This window comes from Anas platyrhynchos, chromosome 3 (genome assembly GCF_047663525.1).
Source record: "Anas platyrhynchos isolate ZD024472 breed Pekin duck chromosome 3, IASCAAS_PekinDuck_T2T, whole genome shotgun sequence".
Taxonomy (NCBI): Eukaryota; Metazoa; Chordata; class Aves; order Anseriformes; family Anatidae; genus Anas; species Anas platyrhynchos.
This window is the reverse complement of record NC_092589.1, coordinates 43,614,844-43,639,402: the sequence shown is the minus strand read 5'-3', so window position 1 is coordinate 43,639,402 and position 24,559 is coordinate 43,614,844. Positions and strand designations below refer to the sequence as shown.

Sequence of the window (24,559 nt, the reverse complement as noted above, 5' to 3'; positions counted from 1 at the left end):
TTGGGGCAGCAGCCACGTGGGAGGCAGTGGGGCAAGTGAGGGCTGCTGTGTGTGGGGTGTAGAGAACACACCTGCAGAGGAATGAGGGAGCCGGGCAGGGAGAGAAGAGCTGTGAGGTGCCGCCCAGGCGCCCATGCCCCAGGAGGAGAGACGACATCCTGGCAGGGTGCCCGTGTCCCACTGAGGTTTCCTGGGGGTGCCCATGGCCCTGGGAGGTGCCAGTGGCTGGTGAGTGCCCAGGACCCCAAGTGTCATGGCCCTGGGGACTAGTTCCATACTAACTCCACTCCTACTTCACAACACTTTACATTTGGAGGCTCTGCATAGGGACCTGGAAAGTTTGGATCAATGGCAGAGGCCAAGGGCGTGAGATTCAACATGGCTGAGGGCCGGGTCCTCTGCTTTGGCCACAACAACCCCATGCAGTGCTACGGGCTTGGGACAGAGTGACTCGAAAGCTGAGCAGAGGACAAGGATCCAGGGGTGTCAGTAGATACTCATCTGAACATGAGCCGGCAGTGAGCCCAGGTAGCCAGAAAGCCATCCAGCATGCCTGGCCTGTATCCGGAACGGTGTAGCCAGCAGGAGCAGGGAGGTGATCGTCCCCCTGTGCTCTGCTCTGGTGAGGCCGCACCTCGAGTGCTCTGTTCAGCTTTGGGCCCCTCACTACAAGAAGGACATCGAGGCCCTGGAGCGTGTCCAGAGAAGGGCTACGAAGCTGGTGAAGGGCCTGGAGCACAAGGCCTGTGAGGAGCGGCTGAGGGAGCTGGGATCGTTTGGTCTGGAGAAGAGGAGGCTCAGGGCAGACCTCATTGCTCTCTTCAACTGCCTGAAAGGAAGGTGTGAGGAGCTGGGGACCAGACTGCTCACAGATAACTAGTGACAGGACTAGAGGGAATGGCCTCAAGTTGTGCCAGGGGAGGTTCAGGTTGGAAGTGAGCAGACATTTATTCTCAGAAAGAGCAGTCAGGCACTGGGACGGGTTGCCCAGGGAGGTGGTGGCATCACCGTCCCTCTGGGGGGTTTTAAGGAAAGGTTGGACGTGGTGCTTAAGGACATGATTTAGTGGGTGACAGTGGTAGTAGGGGGTGATTGGAGCAGATCATCTTGGAGACGTTTTCCAACTTTAATGATTCTACAATTTTATTCAACCAACAGCCATTTTGGGTCTTTCTTCTTGATAGGGGCTTCTGCTCTGCCCCCAGGAGGGTTTTGAGGAGAACCGTGCCACGGCTGCCCCGCTTGGATGTGGCTCTGGCCACGGCTCCCTCTCACTGAGAAATCCAGGGCACAGTCCCAAACACGGGGGGCTCAGGCCCACCGCCCCGCTGGTCAGACAGACCCCCTCTGCAGACTGCAGTGGCAGCAGCAGGCTTCGAAGCCCAGCTGCCCGCATCCTCCCCAGCCTCATCATGGCCGTTGTTGCCTGCCCATCTCCCGGCAACAGGCCCTGTGACCTCAGACCTGGGTATAAAAGCAGGCTGCGGCTGGGCACCGCCGCTAGTGCTGTTGGTCACTGCCGCTAGTGCTGCTGGTGACTGCCTCTAGTGCTGTTGGTCACTGCCTCTAGTGCTGGTAGTCACTGCCGCTAGTGCTGTTGGTCACTGCCGCTAGCGCTGGTGGTCACTGCTGGAGCTCTGCTCAGCGTGACAGCCATCCCAGTGTTGATTTGTGTTCACCAGGAGAGCAGGATGAAGTTCATCCTGGCTCTCCTCCTGGTCACGGCTCTGGCCGTGGCTGTGTTCCAGGCATGTGGCCTTGGCCTCTGCGGCCACCACTGCTGGGAAAGGGTCAGGGTCAGCCGGAGCCTAGGCGCCAAGCACCAGGTCTCCAACTGGCCCTGCAGCCTCGGGCTTTCCAGCTGCCCCAGCCGAATCCGGCTCAGGCTGAACTCCGTGGACCCTTCAGAGGGCCCAAAGCTACGTCCCGTCGGCACCGAGCGCCAGCCCTCCGACCTGCCCTACCCCCTGCTCCACTTCTGGGAATACCTTGCCCTGGGCGGGAGAGTCTGGCTGCTGTGCACTCACTGGGACACCATCTGCTCCCTTGGCGTGGGGCTGCTTGCCCACAGCCTCTGGAGAAGAGTAAAGAGACGGCTCAGACAGGTGAGTGCTGGAGACGCCACGTGCAGGAAAGGGCCAGCTGTTGTGAGCCCCCACGGCTGCCCGGAGCAGTCCTACGAGGCTGGAAGCTCCGGAGGAAGCCGAGCCCAGCAGGACAATTCGCCACCTCATGAGCCCTCATCCCTGCCCTTCACTGTGCCGCTTCTCTTGGTGCTTCCAGGGCACGGGCCGGCGGGCCTCAGCTTCCTTTTGGACAGACCGCCGGGGAAAGGACGCTCTGGATGATGGCGCCTTGCTCGGACGGACGGAGGCCAACGCTGCCATCATGGTGAGGTGCCTGAAGCACCTCTACCAGCTCCGCCTGCAACAGCTTGGGCTGCCACATCGGAGGAAGAAGGCACAAAACAAGCACGGGAAAAGAACAGCCCTCGTGTGCCCCCTCCGCAAATTCATCTAGAGCGTGCATCCCGTGCACCGGTGACAGGAAAGGGAGCGCGGCGAGTGAGTGCTGCTGGCCATGGGTTTGGGGAGGCTGATGCTCCAGGAGAAGGGGGGAGAGGAGCTCGGAACCCGTGGCTGGGGGTTGCCCCATAGGAGGAGCCCATGACCCAGGGAAAGGGGCGCGTGGCCCGGCCACCACCCACGGCCCTGTAGGATGGCAGTGGCCAGGGAATGCCCACGACCTGTTGGGGTAGCCCTTGGGCTTAGGACCTTCAGGCCCGTGAGAGGGTAGGCATCGCACTGGGAAAAGGGGCAGGTGGAAGGAAGTGCCTGGCTAGTAATTGTGGCACAGCATTTTCAACCACCTGACAGTTAATTCTCTTCAGATTGACAGCGAGCCGGTGAGGCAGGACACACCTCAGCCCTCCGAAGGCTCTCGCTGCGCTGAAGGCATCTCCCCTGACAACTGGATGCCAACATCGCCCTGAACACCTCCTCCCTGCGTGGGCACCACCGACAATGCCAGCTGTCCCCTGGTGGGCTGCCCACGCCCAGCCAGAACAACAGCCAGCGGGGACTCGCCATTCATCTCATGAGGACCTCTGAGGAGAAGTCTCCTTTTCCATCCTCCCTGAGGTGCCTCTGGGACCGCTGGCATCCCAAAGGACGTGGCTCTGCTTTGTTGCTCCACAGAGGACAGCAGGAGCACGCGTGTGCAGCAGAGCTGGCTGGGAGACTCCGGAAAACTTCTGTTGGTAGCAGACCACTTCTCCCAGCTCAATAAAGATCATCCCTACAGAACCTGCGTCCGTCCTTTTGGTACCAAGGGGCTTGGGGCAGCAGCCACGTGGGAGGCAGTGGGGCAAGTGAGGGCTGCTGTGTGTGGGGTGTAGAGAACACACCTGCAGAGGAATGAGGGAGCCGGGCAGGGAGAGAAGAGCTGTGAGGTGCCGCCCAGGCGCCCATGCCCCAGGAGGAGAGACGACATCCTGGCAGGGTGCCCGTGTCCCACTGAGGTTTCCTGGGGGTGCCCATGGCCCTGGGAGGTGCCAGTGGCTGGTGAGTGCCCAGGACCCCAAGTGTCATGGCCCTGGGGACTAGTTCCATACTAACTCCACTCCTACTTCACAACACTTTACATTTGGAGGCTCTGCATAGGGACCTGGAAAGTTTGGATCAATGGCAGAGGCCAAGGGCGTGAGATTCAACATGGCTGAGGGCCGGGTCCTCTGCTTTGGCCACAACAACCCCATGCAGTGCTACGGGCTTGGGACAGAGTGACTCGAAAGCTGAGCAGAGGACAAGGATCCAGGGGTGTCAGTAGATACTCATCTGAACATGAGCCGGCAGTGAGCCCAGGTAGCCAGAAAGCCATCCAGCATGCCTGGCCTGTATCCGGAACGGTGTAGCCAGCAGGAGCAGGGAGGTGATCGTCCCCCTGTGCTCTGCTCTGGTGAGGCCGCACCTCGAGTGCTCTGTTCAGCTTTGGGCCCCTCACTACAAGAAGGACATCGAGGCCCTGGAGCGTGTCCAGAGAAGGGCTACGAAGCTGGTGAAGGGCCTGGAGCACAAGGCCTGTGAGGAGCGGCTGAGGGAGCTGGGATCGTTTGGTCTGGAGAAGAGGAGGCTCAGGGCAGACCTCATTGCTCTCTTCAACTGCCTGAAAGGAAGGTGTGAGGAGCTGGGGACCAGACTGCTCACAGATAACTAGTGACAGGACTAGAGGGAATGGCCTCAAGTTGTGCCAGGGGAGGTTCAGGTTGGAAGTGAGCAGACATTTATTCTCAGAAAGAGCAGTCAGGCACTGGGACGGGTTGCCCAGGGAGGTGGTGGCATCACCGTCCCTCTGGGGGGTTTTAAGGAAAGGTTGGACGTGGTGCTTAAGGACATGATTTAGTGGGTGACAGTGGTAGTAGGGGGTGATTGGAGCAGATCATCTTGGAGACGTTTTCCAACTTTAATGATTCTACAATTTTATTCAACCAACAGCCATTTTGGGTCTTTCTTCTTGATAGGGGCTTCTGCTCTGCCCCCAGGAGGGTTTTGAGGAGAACCGTGCCACGGCTGCCCCGCTTGGATGTGGCTCTGGCCACGGCTCCCTCTCACTGAGAAATCCAGGGCACAGTCCCAAACACGGGGGGCTCAGGCCCACCGCCCCGCTGGTCAGACAGACCCCCTCTGCAGACTGCAGTGGCAGCAGCAGGCTTCGAAGCCCAGCTGCCCGCATCCTCCCCAGCCTCATCATGGCCGTTGTTGCCTGCCCATCTCCCGGCAACAGGCCCTGTGACCTCAGACCTGGGTATAAAAGCAGGCTGCGGCTGGGCACCGCCGCTAGTGCTGTTGGTCACTGCCGCTAGTGCTGCTGGTGACTGCCTCTAGTGCTGTTGGTCACTGCCTCTAGTGCTGGTAGTCACTGCCGCTAGTGCTGTTGGTCACTGCCGCTAGCGCTGGTGGTCACTGCTGGAGCTCTGCTCAGCGTGACAGCCATCCCAGTGTTGATTTGTGTTCACCAGGAGAGCAGGATGAAGTTCATCCTGGCTCTCCTCCTGGTCACGGCTCTGGCCGTGGCTGTGTTCCAGGCATGTGGCCTTGGCCTCTGCGGCCACCACTGCTGGGAAAGGGTCAGGGTCAGCCGGAGCCTAGGCGCCAAGCACCAGGTCTCCAACTGGCCCTGCAGCCTCGGGCTTTCCAGCTGCCCCAGCCGAATCCGGCTCAGGCTGAACTCCGTGGACCCTTCAGAGGGCCCAAAGCTACGTCCCGTCGGCACCGAGCGCCAGCCCTCCGACCTGCCCTACCCCCTGCTCCACTTCTGGGAATACCTTGCCCTGGGCGGGAGAGTCTGGCTGCTGTGCACTCACTGGGACACCATCTGCTCCCTTGGCGTGGGGCTGCTTGCCCACAGCCTCTGGAGAAGAGTAAAGAGACGGCTCAGACAGGTGAGTGCTGGAGACGCCACGTGCAGGAAAGGGCCAGCTGTTGTGAGCCCCCACGGCTGCCCGGAGCAGTCCTACGAGGCTGGAAGCTCCGGAGGAAGCCGAGCCCAGCAGGACAATTCGCCACCTCATGAGCCCTCATCCCTGCCCTTCACTGTGCCGCTTCTCTTGGTGCTTCCAGGGCACGGGCCGGCGGGCCTCAGCTTCCTTTTGGACAGACCGCCGGGGAAAGGACGCTCTGGATGATGGCGCCTTGCTCGGACGGACGGAGGCCAACGCTGCCATCATGGTGAGGTGCCTGAAGCACCTCTACCAGCTCCGCCTGCAACAGCTTGGGCTGCCACATCGGAGGAAGAAGGCACAAAACAAGCACGGGAAAAGAACAGCCCTCGTGTGCCCCCTCCGCAAATTCATCTAGAGCGTGCATCCCGTGCACCGGTGACAGGAAAGGGAGCGCGGCGAGTGAGTGCTGCTGGCCATGGGTTTGGGGAGGCTGATGCTCCAGGAGAAGGGGGGAGAGGAGCTCGGAACCCGTGGCTGGGGGTTGCCCCATAGGAGGAGCCCATGACCCAGGGAAAGGGGCGCGTGGCCCGGCCACCACCCACGGCCCTGTAGGATGGCAGTGGCCAGGGAATGCCCACGACCTGTTGGGGTAGCCCTTGGGCTTAGGACCTTCAGGCCCGTGAGAGGGTAGGCATCGCACTGGGAAAAGGGGCAGGTGGAAGGAAGTGCCTGGCTAGTAATTGTGGCACAGCATTTTCAACCACCTGACAGTTAATTCTCTTCAGATTGACAGCGAGCCGGTGAGGCAGGACACACCTCAGCCCTCCGAAGGCTCTCGCTGCGCTGAAGGCATCTCCCCTGACAACTGGATGCCAACATCGCCCTGAACACCTCCTCCCTGCGTGGGCACCACCGACAATGCCAGCTGTCCCCTGGTGGGCTGCCCACGCCCAGCCAGAACAACAGCCAGCGGGGACTCGCCATTCATCTCATGAGGACCTCTGAGGAGAAGTCTCCTTTTCCATCCTCCCTGAGGTGCCTCTGGGACCGCTGGCATCCCAAAGGACGTGGCTCTGCTTTGTTGCTCCACAGAGGACAGCAGGAGCACGCGTGTGCAGCAGAGCTGGCTGGGAGACTCCAGAAAACTTCTGTTGGTAGCAGACCACTTCTCCCAGCTCAATAAAGATCATCCCTACAGAACCTGCGTCCGTCCTTTTGGTACCAAGGGGCTTGGGGCAGCAGCCACGTGGGAGGCAGTGGGGCAAGTGAGGGCTGCTGTGTGTGGGGTGTAGAGAACACACCTGCAGAGGAATGAGGGAGCCGGGCAGGGAGAGAAGAGCTGTGAGGTGCCGCCCAGGCGCCCATGCCCCAGGAGGAGAGACGACATCCTGGCAGGGTGCCCGTGTCCCACTGAGGTTTCCTGGGGGTGCCCATGGCCCTGGGAGGTGCCAGTGGCTGGTGAGTGCCCAGGACCCCAAGTGTCATGGCCCTGGGGACTAGTTCCATACTAACTCCACTCCTACTTCACAACACTTTACATTTGGAGGCTCTGCATAGGGACCTGGAAAGTTTGGATCAATGGCAGAGGCCAAGGGCGTGAGATTCAACATGGCTGAGGGCCGGGTCCTCTGCTTTGGCCACAACAACCCCATGCAGTGCTACGGGCTTGGGACAGAGTGACTCGAAAGCTGAGCAGAGGACAAGGATCCAGGGGTGTCAGTAGATACTCATCTGAACATGAGCCGGCAGTGAGCCCAGGTAGCCAGAAAGCCATCCAGCATGCCTGGCCTGTATCCGGAACGGTGTAGCCAGCAGGAGCAGGGAGGTGATCGTCCCCCTGTGCTCTGCTCTGGTGAGGCCGCACCTCGAGTGCTCTGTTCAGCTTTGGGCCCCTCACTACAAGAAGGACATCGAGGCCCTGGAGCGTGTCCAGAGAAGGGCTATGAAGCTGGTGAAGGGCCTGGAGCACAAGGCCTGTGAGGAGCGGCTGAGGGAGCTGGGATCGTTTGGTCTGGAGAAGAGGAGGCTCAGGGCAGACCTCATTGCTCTCTTCAACTGCCTGAAAGGAAGGTGTGAGGAGCTGGGGACCAGACTGCTCACAGATAACTAGTGACAGGACTAGAGGGAATGGGCTCAAGCTGTGCCAGGGGAGGTTCAGGTTGGAAGTGAGCAGACATTTATTCTCAGAAAGAGCAGTCAGGCACTGGGACGGGTTGCCCAGGGAGGTGGTGGCATCACCGTCCCTCTGGGGGGTTTTAAGGAAAGGTTGGACGTGGTGCTTAAGGACATGATTTAGTGGGTGACAGTGGTAGTAGGGGGTGATTGGAGCAGATCATCTTGGAGACGTTTTCCAACTTTAATGATTCTACAATTTTATTCAACCAACAGCCATTTTGGGTCTTTCTTCTTGATAGGGGCTTCTGCTCTGCCCCCAGGAGGGTTTTGAGGAGAACCGTGCCACGGCTGCCCCGCTTGGATGTGGCTCTGGCCACGGCTCCCTCTCACTGAGAAATCCAGGGCACAGTCCCAAACACGGGGGGCTCAGGCCCACCGCCCCGCTGGTCAGACAGACCCCCTCTGCAGACTGCAGTGGCAGCAGCAGGCTTCGAAGCCCAGCTGCCTGCACCCTCCCCAGCCTCATCATGGCCGTTGTTGCCTGCCCATCTCCCGGCAACAGGCCCTGTGACCTCAGACCTGGGTATAAAAGCAGGCTGCGGCTGGGCACCGCCGCTAGTGCTGTTGGTCACTGCCGCTAGTGCTGCTGGTGACTGCCTCTAGTGCTGTTGGTCACTGCCTCTAGTGCTGGTAGTCACTGCCGCTAGTGCTGTTGGTCACTGCCGCTAGCGCTGGTGGTCACTGCTGGAGCTCTGCTCAGCGTGACAGCCATCCCAGTGTTGATTTGTGTTCACCAGGAGAGCAGGATGAAGTTCATCCTGGCTCTCCTCCTGGTCACGGCTCTGGCCGTGGCTGTGTTCCAGGCATGTGGCCTTGGCCTCTGCGGCCACCACTGCTGGGAAAGGGTCAGGGTCAGCCGGAGCCTAGGCGCCAAGCACCAGGTCTCCAACTGGCCCTGCAGCCTCGGGCTTTCCAGCTGCCCCAGCCGAATCCGGCTCAGGCTGAACTCCGTGGACCCTTCAGAGGGCCCAAAGCTACGTCCCGTCGGCACCGAGCGCCAGCCCTCCGACCTGCCCTACCCCCTGCTCCACTTCTGGGAATACCTTGCCCTGGGCGGGAGAGTCTGGCTGCTGTGCACTCACTGGGACACCATCTGCTCCCTTGGCGTGGGGCTGCTTGCCCACAGCCTCTGGAGAAGAGTAAAGAGACGGCTCAGACAGGTGAGTGCTGGAGACGCCGCGTGCAGGAAAGGGCCGGCTGTTGTGAGCCCCCACGGCTGCCCGGAGCAGTCCTACGAGGCTGGAAGCTCTGGTGGAAGCCGAGCCCAGCAGGACAATTCGCCACCTCATGAGCCCTCATCCCTGCCCTTCACTGTGCCGCTTCTCTTGGTGCTTCCAGGGCACGGGCCGGCGGGCCTCAGCTTCCTTTTGGACAGACCGCCGGGGAAAGGACGCTCTGGATGATGGCGCCTTGCTCGGACGGACGGAGGCCAACGCTGCCATCATGGTGAGGTGCCTGAAGCACCTCTACCAGCTCCGCCTGCAACAGCTTGGGCTGCCACATCGGAGGAAGAAGGCACAAAACAAGCACGGGAAAAGAACAGCCCTCGTGTGCCCCCTCCGCAAATTCATCTAGAGCGTGCATCCCGTGCACCGGTGACAGGAAAGGGAGCGCGGCGAGTGAGTGCTGCTGGCCATGGGTTTGGGGAGGCTGATGCTCCAGGAGAAGGGGGGAGAGGAGCTCGGAACCCGTGGCTGGGGGTTGCCCCATAGGAGGAGCCCATGACCCAGGGAAAGGGGCGCGTGGCCCGGCCACCACCCACGGCCCTGTAGGATGGCAGTGGCCAGGGAATGCCCACGACCTGTTGGGGTAGCCCTTGGGCTTAGGACCTTCAGGCCCGTGAGAGGGTAGGCATCGCACTGGGAAAAGGGGCAGGTGGAAGGAAGTGCCTGGCTAGTAATTGTGGCACAGCATTTTCAACCACCTGACAGTTAATTCTCTTCAGATTGACAGCGAGCCGGTGAGGCAGGACACACCTCAGCCCTCCGAAGGCTCTCGCTGCGCTGAAGGCATCTCCCCTGACAACTGGATGCCAACATCGCCCTGAACACCTCCTCCCTGCGTGGGCACCACCGACAATGCCAGCTGTCCCCTGGTGGGCTGCCCACGCCCAGCCAGAACAACAGCCAGCGGGGACTCGCCATTCATCTCATGAGGACCTCTGAGGAGAAGTCTCCTTTTCCATCCTCCCTGAGGTGCCTCTGGGACCGCTGGCATCCCAAAGGACGTGGCTCTGCTTTGTTGCTCCACAGAGGACAGCAGGAGCACGCGTGTGCAGCAGAGCTGGCTGGGAGACTCCGGAAAACTTCTGTTGGTAGCAGACCACTTCTCCCAGCTCAATAAAGATCATCCCTACAGAACCTGCGTCCGTCCTTTTGGTACCAAGGGGCTTGGGGCAGCAGCCACGTGGGAGGCAGTGGGGCAAGTGAGGGCTGCTGTGTGTGGGGTGTAGAGAACACACCTGCAGAGGAATGAGGGAGCCGGGCAGGGAGAGAAGAGCTGTGAGGTGCCGCCCAGGCGCCCATGCCCCAGGAGGAGAGACGACATCCTGGCAGGGTGCCCGTGTCCCACTGAGGTTTCCTGGGGGTGCCCATGGCCCTGGGAGGTGCCAGTGGCTGGTGAGTGCCCAGGACCCCAAGTGTCATGGCCCTGGGGACTAGTTCCATACTAACTCCACTCCTACTTCACAACACTTTACATTTGGAGGCTCTGCATAGGGACCTGGAAAGTTTGGATCAATGGCAGAGGCCAAGGGCGTGAGATTCAACATGGCTGAGGGCCGGGTCCTCTGCTTTGGCCTCAACAACCCCATGCAGTGCTACGGGCTTGGGACAGAGTGACTCGAAAGCTGAGCAGAGGACAAGGATCCAGGGGTGTCAGTAGATACTCATCTGAACATGAGCCGGCAGTGAGCCCAGGTAGCCAGAAAGCCATCCAGCATGCCTGGCCTGTATCCGGAACGGTGTAGCCAGCAGGAGCAGGGAGGTGATCGTCCCCCTGTGCTCTGCTCTGGTGAGGCCGCACCTCGAGTGCTCTGTTCAGCTTTGGGCCCCTCACTACAAGAAGGACATCGAGGCCCTGGAGCGTGTCCAGAGAAGGGCTATGAAGCTGGTGAAGGGCCTGGAGCACAAGGCCTGTGAGGAGCGGCTGAGGGAGCTGGGATCGTTTGGTCTGGAGAAGAGGAGGCTCAGGGCAGACCTCATTGCTCTCTTCAACTGCCTGAAAGGAAGGTGTGAGGAGCTGGGGACCAGACTGCTCACAGATAACTAGTGACAGGACTAGAGGGAATGGGCTCAAGCTGTGCCAGGGGAGGTTCAGGTTGGAAGTGAGCAGACATTTATTCTCAGAAAGAGCAGTCAGGCACTGGGACGGGTTGCCCAGGGAGGTGGTGGCATCACCGTCCCTCTGGGGGGTTTTAAGGAAAGGTTGGACGTGGTGCTTAAGGACATGATTTAGTGGGTGACAGTGGTAGTAGGGGGTGATTGGAGCAGATCATCTTGGAGACGTTTTCCAACTTTAATGATTCTACAATTTTATTCAACCAACAGCCATTTTGGGTCTTTCTTCTTGATAGGGGCTTCTGCTCTGCCCCCAGGAGGGTTTTGAGGAGAACCGTGCCACGGCTGCCCCGCTTGGATGTGGCTCTGGCCACGGCTCCCTCTCACTGAGAAATCCAGGGCACAGTCCCAAACACGGGGGGCTCAGGCCCACCGCCCCGCTGGTCAGACAGACCCCCTCTGCAGACTGCAGTGGCAGCAGCAGGCTTCGAAGCCCAGCTGCCTGCACCCTCCCCAGCCTCATCATGGCCGTTGTTGCCTGCCCATCTCCCGGCAACAGGCCCTGTGACCTCAGACCTGGGTATAAAAGCAGGCTGCGGCTGGGCACCGCCGCTAGTGCTGTTGGTCACTGCCGCTAGTGCTGCTGGTGACTGCCTCTAGTGCTGTTGGTCACTGCCTCTAGTGCTGGTAGTCACTGCCGCTAGTGCTGTTGGTCACTGCCGCTAGCGCTGGTGGTCACTGCTGGAGCTCTGCTCAGCGTGACAGCCATCCCAGTGTTGATTTGTGTTCACCAGGAGAGCAGGATGAAGTTCATCCTGGCTCTCCTCCTGGTCACGGCTCTGGCCGTGGCTGTGTTCCAGGCATGTGGCCTTGGCCTCTGCGGCCACCACTGCTGGGAAAGGGTCAGGGTCAGCCGGAGCCTAGGCGCCAAGCACCAGGTCTCCAACTGGCCCTGCAGCCTCGGGCTTTCCAGCTGCCCCAGCCGAATCCGGCTCAGGCTGAACTCCGTGGACCCTTCAGAGGGCCCAAAGCTACGTCCCGTCGGCACCGAGCGCCAGCCCTCCGACCTGCCCTACCCCCTGCTCCACTTCTGGGAATACCTTGCCCTGGGCGGGAGAGTCTGGCTGCTGTGCACTCACTGGGACACCATCTGCTCCCTTGGCGTGGGGCTGCTTGCCCACAGCCTCTGGAGAAGAGTAAAGAGACGGCTCAGACAGGTGAGTGCTGGAGACGCCGCGTGCAGGAAAGGGCCAGCTGTTGTGAGCCCCCACGGCTGCCCGGAGCAGTCCTACGAGGCTGGAAGCTCCGGAGGAAGCCGAGCCCAGCAGGACAATTCGCCACCTCATGAGCCCTCATCCCTGCCCTTCACTGTGCCGCTTCTCTTGGTGCTTCCAGGGCACGGGCCGGCGGGCCTCAGCTTCCTTTTGGACAGACCGCCGGGGAAAGGACGCTCTGGATGATGGCGCCTTGCTCGGACGGACGGAGGCCAACGCTGCCATCATGGTGAGGTGCCTGAAGCACCTCTACCAGCTCCGCCTGCAACAGCTTGGGCTGCCACATAGGAGGAAGAAGGCACAAAACAAGCACGGGAAAAGAACAGCCCTCGTGTGCCCCCTCCGCAAATTCATCTAGAGCGTGCATCCCGTGCACCGGTGACAGGAAAGGGAGCGCGGCGAGTGAGTGCTGCTGGCCATGGGTTTGGGGAGGCTGATGCTCCAGGAGAAGGGGGGAGAGGAGCTCGGAACCCGTGGCTGGGGGTTGCCCCATAGGAGGAGCCCATGACCCAGGGAAAGGGGCGCGTGGCCCGGCCACCACCCACGGCCCTGTAGGATGGCAGTGGCCAGGGAATGCCCACGACCTGTTGGGGTAGCCCTTGGGCTTAGGACCTTCAGGCCCGTGAGAGGGTAGGCATCGCACTGGGAAAAGGGGCAGGTGGAAGGAAGTGCCTGGCTAGTAATTGTGGCACAGCATTTTCAACCACCTGACAGTTAATTCTCTTCAGATTGACAGCGAGCCGGTGAGGCAGGACACACCTCAGCCCTCCGAAGGCTCTCGCTGCGCTGAAGGCATCTCCCCTGACAACTGGATGCCAACATCGCCCTGAACACCTCCTCCCTGCGTGGGCACCACCGACAATGCCAGCTGTCCCCTGGTGGGCTGCCCACGCCCAGCCAGAACAACAGCCAGCGGGGACTCGCCATTCATCTCATGAGGACCTCTGAGGAGAAGTCTCCTTTTCCATCCTCCCTGAGGTGCCTCTGGGACCGCTGGCATCCCAAAGGACGTGGCTCTGCTTTGTTGCTCCACAGAGGACAGCAGGAGCACGCGTGTGCAGCAGAGCTGGCTGGGAGACTCCAGAAAACTTCTGTTGGTAGCAGACCACTTCTCCCAGCTCAATAAAGATCATCCCTACAGAACCTGCGTCCGTCCTTTTGGTACCAAGGGGCTTGGGGCAGCAGCCACGTGGGAGGCAGTGGGGCAAGTGAGGGCTGCTGTGTGTGGGGTGTAGAGAACACACCTGCAGAGGAATGAGGGAGCCGGGCAGGGAGAGAAGAGCTGTGAGGTGCCGCCCAGGCGCCCATGCCCCAGGAGGAGAGACGACATCCTGGCAGGGTGCCCGTGTCCCACTGAGGTTTCCTGGGGGTGCCCATGGCCCTGGGAGGTGCCAGTGGCTGGTGAGTGCCCAGGACCCCAAGTGTCATGGCCCTGGGGACTAGTTCCATACTAACTCCACTCCTACTTCACAACACTTTACATTTGGAGGCTCTGCATAGGGACCTGGAAAGTTTGGATCAATGGCAGAGGCCAAGGGCGTGAGATTCAACATGGCTGAGGGCCGGGTCCTCTGCTTTGGCCACAACAACCCCATGCAGTGCTACGGGCTTGGGACAGAGTGACTCGAAAGCTGAGCAGAGGACAAGGATCCAGGGGTGTCAGTAGATACTCATCTGAACATGAGCCGGCAGTGAGCCCAGGTAGCCAGAAAGCCATCCAGCATGCCTGGCCTGTATCCGGAACGGTGTAGCCAGCAGGAGCAGGGAGGTGATCGTCCCCCTGTGCTCTGCTCTGGTGAGGCCGCACCTCGAGTGCTCTGTTCAGCTTTGGGCCCCTCACTACAAGAAGGACATCGAGGCCCTGGAGCGTGTCCAGAGAAGGGCTACGAAGCTGGTGAAGGGCCTGGAGCACAAGGCCTGTGAGGAGCGGCTGAGGGAGCTGGGATCGTTTGGTCTGGAGAAGAGGAGGCTCAGGGCAGACCTCATTGCTCTCTGCAACTGCCTGAAAGGAAGGTGTGAGGAGCTGGGGACCAGCCTCTGCTCACAGATAACTAGTGACAGGACTAGAGGGAATGGCCTCAGGTTGTGCCAGGGGAGGTTCAGGTTGGAAGTGAGGAGACATTTCTGCTCAGAAAGAGCAGTCAGGCACTGGGACGGGTTGCCCAGGGAGGTGGTGGCGTCACGAACCCTCTGGGGGGTTTTAAGGAAAGGTCGGACGTGGTGCTTAGGGACATGGTTTAGTGGGTGACAGTGGTTGTACGGGGGCGGTTGGAGCAGGTGATCTGGGAGCACTTTTCCACCCTAAGGGCTCCGTGGTTCCCTGACGGGGCCGTGCCCAGGACTACAGCTCCCAGCGCTCCTTGCAGGGCGCGGTGCGCGCGGTAACAGCCGGCGGCGCGGAGGAGCTGCGGGCCGGGAGCGGCCATGCCGGGGGAAGGCGGGCAGGGGCTGTACTGCCTGGAGCTGCTGGTGGCGGCCGTGCGGCTGGCGGCGCCGGGCCCCGCGCTGCGCCCGGCGGTGGCGCTGCGCTTCCTCGACTTCCCCCCGCTGCTGCTGCTGCCCCCGGCCGCCTCCTCCCCGTGCCGGCCGCCGCTGCCGGGCCGCCCCTTCCCCTTCGGCCGCGGCAAGCGCTGCCTGTTCCGCTGGCGCCGGGGCTCGCTGCGCGCCGCGCTCCGCCGCCAGCCGCTGCTCGTCCTGCTCCTGGCGCTGCCCGGCCCGCGGCCCGCCCGCCTGCTGGGCTCCTGCCGCCTCTCGCTCGCCCCCGCCGCCGCCCGGCTGCGGGGCGCCCCCGGGCCGGGCTCCTGCTGGGGCCGCAGCGGCCGCTTCCCGCTGCGGGACGCCGCCGGCCGCCCCGTCGGGGAGCTAGCGCTGGGTGTGCGCCTCAGCAGGCTGTGGGACGGCGGGGAGAGCAGCCCGGCCGCCCCCCCTGCTGCATCCCCGCACTTCTCCTCTTCCTCCGAGGAGGAGGAGGAAGAAGAGGAAGGGGGCAACATCATCTGCCCGCCCGTGCTCTACTACCACTGCGAGCCGGCCCAGCCGCGTCCCCCAGCAGCAGCAGCAGGGGGGCCAGAGCAGCATGTGGTGGTGGTGCACAGCCCCCAGGAGCACGGTGAAGCCCAGAGCCCCCCCCAACCCAGCGCTGGGCCCTCGCTGCTGCACCCCCAGCAGCCCCCTGCCACCCTGGGGCAGCTGCCGCTGCTCAGTGCCTTGCTGGTGGAGCTGTCGCTGATCACCGGCCACACCACACCCGCTGCCAGCCACCCAAATTTGGCCTCGCTCTACCAGGCCCCAAAGGGCAGCAGCACCCATCCGCAGCCCCCTGGCTGCTCCTCTGTCCTCAAAGCTGCAGAGGAACCTGTGAGATCCCAGGGGAACAGCAGAGCTGCCAGCGCTCCCTTCAAGCAAGGCGAGCAGGAGGCTGCCACCCAGGAGTCTGCACAGGCTGTAAGAAGACCTAAGAAAGCTGCACCCCAGGGAGAGATGGGATCTGAAAGGAACTGCAAAACTAAAGAGAACCGAGCTCCCAGGAGGAAACTGCTCTATGGGCTGACAAATACACTGAGATTACGGCTGCAGCAGACCAACCCTGAGAAGCTGATACAGCTTGAACGGAGAGAGCAGTACAGAAAAAAGCAGGTGGAGATGTTGAAGGCGAGGAGCCCTTCATCCAAAAGAAAGCTGCTCAGAAATGCTGGAGAAAAACACGTGGCTCCTTACAAGCACTGTAGCAATGCAGGCAGTTCAAAGCAGAATGGTCAGTTAGATGAAATTGTTGAGACTTCATCACAAAACAGTGCTCTCAAAGAGGACCTTCCCAGCACAGGAGATGTTTCCCCTGACCTGCAGAAGCAGGCTGTTGAAAGGCTGTTGAGGAACAATGAGATTGCAAGTGAAGAACATACATGCAAAGTAACTACAGCCCCCTTACTGGGAGAAACCATATTAAAGTCTGCTCGCAAGGAAAGGGAATTGAAAGTCCATCTCCCAGCAGCTGTCCCATCAGATGCTAATGGGAAGGGAAGTAATGGTAATGACGAAGAAATACACTTACTTCATCGTAAAACCACGGAGCACGATGATGTTTTTGTTGTAAGTGATCACAAACCAAGCCCCAGCACGAGTGTTGAGAAGAACTCTGAACTCATATACTCAGACGACTTTGTTGTTAGTCCTGACAACACAGCTTACTCAGAAGATTTCACCAGTGCTGAGTGTACAGGCAGAGACTTGGAAGCTTTTGACAGCAGTCCTGAACCCCTCTGGCTTGAAAGCCCAAAGCAACCTTGGTCAGATACAGAACCGGAATCCATCAGGTCCAGAGTTTCAAAGGCAAGTCAAAGAGCTGAAAGTACATCAGATCTTCTTCCAGTGCAGTCAGCTTCATCCCCAGTCCACTCTTTGAAGAGAAACCGCAAGTTAATAAACAGCAAAAGAACTAGTGGTGAATCTGTTGATGTAGTTCATGATACCGCCATTCGGACAAGGTTATTAGATGAAGAGCAGGAAGCCCAATGGATCGATAAGGACAAGAACAGAGTTGATCAGCGTATTAAACAAGCATCTACACCGAGAAGCAAGCAAGTTGGCACTGATACTGATCAGAACATAGAAAAGGGGAAGGCCTCCACAGAAGAAAGCCAGTCACTAACTCAAATTAGCTCTTACTTGCCACCTGACTTGTCTGATCTTGAACTTCATGCACTGGAAAACAGTTTGTCAGACAAAGATGGTGATTTCTTGGGACAACTACATGTTCCTAATCAGTATAAAGACATCAGTGAACTTGTAATAAACAATCTTCCAGGATATACAATGTAATCACACTTTGTCACTGCTTGGATTAAAATATGGTATTTAAGATTAAAATATGGTATTTAAACTATTTGTATGAAGTGCTAAATGTAGCTACAAGTAATACAAGCTAATTTAAGACCACGTCATGCACATTTAATATATTGTTGAATTTACTTAAGAGCTTTTCAAATAAACTACTAGAATCTCTTAAAAAGCGGATCTTGGTTGGTATTTAGAGCCCAGCATCAACATCAGTATCCTAACACAAAAGTAATCTGAACAGCACAGGAAAAAAAAACTTGCTGTCAAAAGCAGAAAAGAAAACAGAAGCAGCAAATGCAGCACTCATAAAACTTGTCCAGGGTAGAAGTAATAATGTGTTACAGAAACAGCCAAGTACAAAATGCATTCCTAGCTGAACATTAAGTTTTTCTCCCTCATGAAAATAGTTCTGTGCTTCATTACAAATAGTTGCTTAAAACAGTCACAGCCAATAGCAGCACATACTTTTATCAGCTAATTGGTATAACGAAGCATTTGTTTCACTGTTCTATCACTAAATATAGTGATCAGAACGAGGTGAGCCCTTTTTCCATTACTGTAGGTTGAAGTTTCTCACTGAAGTTAGATTTTCATGATTATAAAATAGTTTAAGAATTATTGATGACTGTAAATCTATATTATCTGGGAGAGCTTCGAGGAGTTGATGGAAGCTACTTGACCTTGAAGAGTAAGGGTGTGCAAAGAGTAGAAAAGAGAGAGCAGTAAATTTTCCATGCTTCACAACTCCCTGATTGCATTCTCCAACAGTGGGGAAGGAGTAGAGGGGCTGGACCCACAGTCAAGAAACTTTGAACAAATGAGCATATTACATCTTGATTTAAAGATTCACGATAATGAAGAATTTGCCACCTCTCCTTTTCTGTTCTGTTGGCTGAACTGCTGTATGCCACATCCCCTTTTCTATTACAATGGCTGAACTACTATCTGATGCTAGCTTTTGATTTCTGGTTTGGTTTTTGAGTTCCTGTTTAATCACTGGACTTATGTCTTATCTTCTGTTTTACTCCTGAGTTTTTATTTTAGAGTCTGTCTGTATCCCTGTTACAAATTTCAGAGACAGTCTTTGACTTGAATCTGAAGAGAGCTCAGGCTTGCTGCCTTTGCTTTTACATCTCTTTTGTTGCCTCTTGCCACTCCTTGACGAGTTCACTTCCTTATCCTACTTTACATTCCCAACTAACTCACCATTTATGACGTTTATCCTCAAGACTGTTAGACTTACCTTTTCCCTGCCACTTACAATCTGACTTCTTTCCCTGGCTTTTTTGTTTCACACTGTGCCTTCCTAGTGTGACAATGAGTACTCCATGGACTTACCTCAAGAATCTGTTTACACTTGAACATTTTTGAGTTTTTTTTTTTTATTTCCATCCTACTATGTATTTATTTTGTAGGAATGACAGTACCTTTCCTATTTAAATTACTAACATCTGTGAGGATTATTCAAGTATTCGGTGTTGACTTCTGAGAAGAACACTACCAGTATATTTAATCTAAAGGTAAGCAGCTGAAAATACCCCTACACCAAAGGAATCTATGCACTGCAGTTCTGAAATTTTTGTTTGGGTGCCTCTGCTTCATCAACTCCACTTCCAGACAAAAAAAAAAAAAAAACCAACTCTTTTAATGCCATGGACCTCTGATACATATGAATTCAGACTGTCATTTATACATGGCAATAATTCTGATTTTATTAAGATCCATGCAGTTCTCACGCCACTGAAATACAATGCTGCCCAGCCAGTTTTACTGCCTGGCTATTCAGATGAGTTGCTAACACTAAGAATCCAAGATTTGAAGATCGTTACTTCAGAAAAGTTTATTTTAAAAAGATTTGTCAACCCCAAACAGCTTGAAATTCAAGGGCAAATCCCCAGTCTGCTTCTATTTCCCACCCCACCTTCATTTTTCAAGTTCCACTAGTAAATATAGTAGGATCAATATTTTGTTGGTTTAAATAACGAAAATATCCAATCTATTTTCATCTAATTTTATCTGGGATAACTTTTGGAAACTTTATTCTGTAGTAGCATTTACAATTTCATCAGGAAAATGTTGAAAAATGACAGAAAACGTGTACTAGTTTTCTGACACAAGAGCTGAATGTCAGCATAATGCTCACATGTTTTAGCAGATTTTTGTCTTTTCCAATACAGACTCAAGGTAGTTACTGTTGCATGGAGAGGTTCCTACCCTCTGGGATAATAATCTTTTCAGATATTATCTATGTTGTTATGAGAGAAAACTATTTTATTTAATATACAAACAATTCCCAGTCAATAAAAACGGGAAGGAACCTCATGTCATTGATTTATCACTGAAAAGTCACAAACCAATGTATTTGCAAGAAGTACCTGTTAACGACAAGAAGATTCAATATCTCAGCCCAGCAGCACAAAACAGAAATGTTTACTATTGGTATAAAGTATGGAAGAAAAAAAAAAAGCCAGCAACAAATTCCCTTTTGTACAAATCCTATAATAATCTACACTCAACTACATTATATTAGCCAGCCAATTTTGTCATTATGACTTGCTTCCTGTACCCCTGTGATCAAGTTGTTAACATCAGAGGTTTAATAAGATTTCCCTACCTTAATGGAAGTACTCAACCAATTTTTCATAAAGACATCAGTTGTGAATTGTAGGTGCCAAATTGCATGGATTACAATTGTGCAGTGGACATGACAATATGGTGGGAAAGGCAAATCGTAGTAGCACATCCCCTGCAGAACCAGAGCCGTAGAGCTGGGGTGTCCAAGTGAAGCAGTGGGATCAAAGAGAAGTGCTGGTACTCCAGCACTTCTGCACTACTTCTCTGCCCTAAAAGGTCTGATTTAGTCCTAGGAATGTCAGTGCATTGGAAAACTGCTTTCCCAGAAACATCTCAACCCTAGAACTGCTCCCTAGAGACTGCTACACAGTCTAGAAAAGGAGCAGAGAGGTAAAGAAGCAAATCCTGTCCCACTGCACGCCAAGAACATGATTTGAGAACTCAGCTTTTTGAGCCAGAATAACTAATTTTTCCACATGCATTCAATCTACAGTTCTTTGTCACTGTTCCTGGAAAAATTATTAATTAGTACTCATTACAGCAGGGGCACTTGCCCGCTGGGAGACAGACGTAAAAACAAGCTGGTGTCTTGGAGGTCCCCAGCTATCTGCTCACAGGAGCTTTAAATAGTTAATGAACATCCAGCAATCCCCACAACCACGCAGTCTCCTTTACCGATGTGGTACGTGCTTGAACAGCTAGTCACAGGGTGAAGTATGACAAAAAATATTTACTAGAAGCTACTGATTTCCCACTTTCCAATAGCCCTGAAACGTTGCACACACTGTATTTTGACTGAATTTGCTGTAGTTTTCACTTCAACTCAATAATTATAAAAAGTTCCTTGCTCTACAGTATTAAACACTAAACTGAACTATAGTTACTTCAAAATCAAATTTCATAGTTTTTAGTTACACTTTAAACTTTACTGGAGTGAAATTAAAATGTGAACATTAATTACGTAAATTATAGCTTATCACTACATAAAACCATCTAGCTTTTTGCTTTTTGACTTGCTACTTTAACAACTGATCTTTGAATTTGCACTGTATTCTAGGAATAGCACAGATGGGTGTTCAAAACCATACGCTGATTGCTTAAGAGTGGTTCAATCAGCTAAGATAAAATTGAACTTAGTATTTCACTCCAAGTCCCAAACTGAGAAATAAACTCATAGATATACACAGTAATTTCTTTCAAAATTTATGACCCTAAAGCAATAGTTACTATGACTGTCTTTTAGACATCATTTTCACCATACTATATTTATTCAAATAAATGTAAATAGCCAGCATTATATAGCCTTTGGGGGAGATGAGGAGAGCAGGATAACGGAGTGACAGCTTGGGTCACTCTTTTACCTCTTCTACTATGAAGTTTTCCTGCTGTAGAGTAGTTCTGGTCAGTCCTCCACCCTTTGTGCTGTCAGTGGCTAAAAACATTTTTTATTGGTAAAGACCCAGCCAGGCATCGGTTTCCTCCACTTCATTTTTTATTCCTCAGCTCTCAACACCCTGATTAGATGATGCTGTTTCTTTTCTGTTTGTGATTTTTTTTTTGACATAGTTCCTATTACTTATTTCATAATTTGTAATTCCTTCATTACACTGGAACTCCTTTTCTTCCCTTTTCTGAAGCTACATCTAGCCTTGGTAACCGCACAATTAATTTTGACTGGGTAACTAATTCTCACTACTTTAATTTTTCTGTGTCCCAGTATTTTATGATGCCTGCTATTGTAATCATTTGGTTTCTTTTTTTTTTTTTTGTGCAAGTGCTACTCGGAGTTAAACGCTAGTCATCATCTGGAAACCTTTGGGATTCTGCTTTCCTTTTCTCAGCATTTGTCACCAGCAGCTCCTTTACTGCTTGCTCAGCTTTGGCTGTCTAGAAGCAAGTCAAATCATTGAATCTTACATTCACATCCTTAATGGGTTATGTTGACTTTTAAACGCTCACTAGCTTCTTTAAATGCTTCACTAGCTCCTGTGAAATGTAACCCTGCTCATTCAGAGCTGCAGGACAGTCATCCGCAATCCCGTGGTTGAACATTTACCCACGGTTATCAGACACCAGGTTTCTCTACCTCTCCCAGACAACTCTATCTTTGATTCTAACTTTTTAATTTCCCCCTAAAACAAACACATTTTAGATGACCAAGGTGATCCCTGTGAGAATGTATTCTGGCTTTAATTTCCCACCAATTTCAAACTAGTGGCAATCACAACTGCTCTTGCTGATGTTTGCTACCTGCTAGCTGCTTCCACTTTCCATCCTTTTAGGCAGTACACTGCTGGATTTTAATTTCAGTTTTGTTCATATTTAGATTCTTCCCTCATTTTAAATTCCTTTTATGTATGCAGTTCTGTTATGTTGAAGTCACCCTGATGAGCTACAGCTTCACTGCCTTTTTCTTGTTTGGCATCGACATTCACCCGCATTAAATTGTTTTTGTTTTGTTCTTATGATTTCACTGAATCCCTTAAATTCTTGCATTAATTTTATATCACAATTTAACGTAGACCTGCCCTGACTTTACAAGTTAGCTTACATCTTCCCGGAAGGGCAGTCAGTTCTCTATTGGTTTCTAGAGGATGAATTTGGATGTCTCGTGCTGTAGAAGCTGGTATTAATCTTCAGTTCTGCAGAGACCTCTGCAAGCGATTCACATACCAGTTGTTTAAAATAACACGGCTTGGCAGAGGAAATGTTTAAATAACATCTGAGATACACATTACTCCTAACTAAATTAACATTTAAAGGTTGAGTCAGTTACAGTTAATTACCAAAATACCTTGAAAATATTAAGTGAAAAAAAACAGATGTCTATTATATATATTTATTCTAATCACAGACTTTGAAATGTTTTGAGTGATAGCCTAGGAGGTTTCCTGTATGCACTGCAGTATCTGAGCTAAATCAGGTAGGAATTTGGCTCTTTGTATCCATTAACAGAAGGCAGCAAGTTTTCAGAAGGAAGTGCAGGTATTTACATGGTCAAATCCCCTGAAATTCCATGGGAATTAGTCACCTGAAAAAAGTCAGAGAATGGAAACTCGTGCAGAGGGCTCTAACAGCATTATCTTGTGGAATGCAAAAATGTTTTTGAAAGAAGATAACTCATGCTTCAACAAATATTTTCAGAGCCATTTGGAAAGTTGAGTGGTATCATGACTGAAAGAAACTCCCTTAGTGTCAAGGAAATTCCACTTCTTTTTCTCCTGTCTTTAATTGTTGGCAGATTCAATATTTTTCCTGTCCCTGAGGCTTATGTACTAAGAGTAACCTTTGACTTTCCCCCAAATTTCAATGCCTCCAGGCAGTCCTGCCTGGTTTTCCTCACAGTATCTCAAGAACCTCATTTCAGGGTTGTTGAGCAACAAATCCTTGTTGTTCCCTTGACCATGTCATCTTGGCTGTTCCAGCTTTTCCTCAGGACATACCTCATGCCATCTCTAGACCTCAGCTTGCCCATAAAGTGCTATGGTAGTGAAGGAAATACTTCACAAAACACAGTCAGACCTTGCAAACCTAAAACACAATGTAAGGAAAGCTCTGACATACCATAGGACGCAGTTTTAATTTGCTTATACACAACTCTAACAAGATTCAGCCACAGAATCACTATATGTAAGAAAATCTGGTTTCTGATTCATAACCACAACTCACATCCACTGCTGTCCTCTTCTGAAACACAGTTACAGCCTTCTGATTGTTGCAGGTCTCTCATCTCCTTCTGCTCCATAGTCCTGCCTTACAGTACTCCTCACATTGTCCAGTTGCTTTTGCAAAGCAGAACAAATGCCTAAGGGTTTTGTTCAAAACAAGAATCTAACCGCTTGCTCAGGGTCCTTCAGGACAAAGCTAAGAACCCAGAAAGCAAGGTACTTCAGTACATTTCTTATACACCCATTTCTAATAGCAAAACATTGGAGCAGTTTCACTACTATCAAAACCTTTATCAACGTGAAAATTGGTTCTTTCAATGAGCAGTGTATTTGCCAACCCACTCCTTCATCACTGTTTTAACACAACTTTTTAACTACATCCTTTTTCCACATTTAATCAACAATTAATGTTGATTAAACTCTGCCAAATTACACATGTGCTGTTTCAGTTCAGTTTGGGTTGATGCAGTCAAGGGCTATATCAAGGAAAGCACTAACAGCAACAGAGTCCTAGCTGAAATTTGCTTTCTGTTTTTGCAAAACTTTACAGCTATATATAAAAACAGGAGTCAGGCAAAGAAACATCCCTTGTCTGCTGCTGGCATCACGTTTGTATGTCTAGAAAAGTGAGTCCTGGGCAAACTTAGAGAAGTTTGATGTGAAACAGGGGACTAGGTTCCAAATGTTCCTCTGAAACTTTGCTTCTTTTCATTTTCCAAAGCAGAACAGATATTTTATTTGCCAGCCTCTGAGATTTTTAAACAAATCTCTTCTAGAGAGTGTGCATCTTCTTAATCACACAGCAAGCCTATGCACAGGAAAGGTATTCAAGGAATGTTTACAGAACCCATTTGAGAAGTATTTTGAAGCACTTTCCCATTCCACTTAACATCCCAAATAATTTGAGAACAGCTTCCCTTGCTGTATTTATTACTTCTACTTCTGATCCCAATAGGAAGAACTGTGGAGATATGCATTTTGTTTTTGTTTGAGTTTAGCAATAGTTTAGATCCCAGCAGTCCTGCTTTTACTGGAGCCACCTCACACAGGCCTGCCAACAGTTCAGCAAGCGGAGTAAATACCAAAAGCTATGGATCAGATGTACAGCATAAAGCAAAATAAAGCTGTATTGATGCAATACTGACAACAGGAGTTTGCTCCCCACACACCAGGTCAAAGAAAGAATGTCTTTCTGGGGACAGCCCTGCAGGCCTTGCATTTTGACCAGTGGGACATTAAAACGAAGTCAAGAACAGGAAGGAGGGAGTAAGTTTTAGGGAAGGGTCCCTCTTGGAGGGACCCTGGTCTTATTTG

The 24,559-nt window shown here is 53.3% G+C and overlaps 1 protein-coding gene, 3 long non-coding RNA genes and 1 other non-coding gene across 5 annotated transcripts; all 5 read left to right on the top strand.

Annotated features, from left to right (window-relative positions):
- Positions 1-1,379: 1,379 nt before the first annotated feature.
- On the top strand, positions 1,380-3,285 carry LOC140002155 (uncharacterized). Its single transcript, XR_011808273.1, has 3 exons — positions 1,380-2,105; positions 2,284-2,564; positions 2,891-3,285. It is a non-coding gene; the product is annotated as an uncharacterized lncRNA (long non-coding RNA).
- A 1,429-nt stretch (positions 3,286-4,714) lies between these two features.
- On the top strand, positions 4,715-6,626 carry LOC140002156 (uncharacterized). Its single transcript, XR_011808274.1, has 3 exons — positions 4,715-5,440; positions 5,619-5,899; positions 6,226-6,626. It is a non-coding gene; the product is annotated as an uncharacterized lncRNA (long non-coding RNA).
- Positions 6,627-7,193: 567 nt separating this feature from the next.
- On the top strand, positions 7,194-9,955 carry LOC140002153 (uncharacterized). The gene is made up of 3 exons (XR_011808271.1): positions 7,194-8,775; positions 8,954-9,234; positions 9,561-9,955. It is a non-coding gene; the product is annotated as an uncharacterized lncRNA (long non-coding RNA).
- Positions 9,956-11,247: 1,292 nt separating this feature from the next.
- Positions 11,248-13,296, top strand: LOC113843179 (uncharacterized). Its single transcript, XR_011808276.1, has 3 exons — positions 11,248-12,110; positions 12,289-12,569; positions 12,896-13,296. It is a non-coding gene; the product is annotated as an uncharacterized protein (transcript).
- A 1,241-nt stretch (positions 13,297-14,537) lies between these two features.
- Positions 14,538-17,164, top strand: MAP10 (microtubule associated protein 10). The gene has a single exon (XM_072035775.1). The coding sequence runs from the start codon at positions 14,592-14,594 to the stop codon at positions 16,983-16,985; it is 2,394 nt and encodes a 797-aa protein (XP_071891876.1). The 5' UTR covers positions 14,538-14,591; the 3' UTR covers positions 16,986-17,164.
- The last annotated feature ends 7,395 nt before the right edge of the window (positions 17,165-24,559 follow it).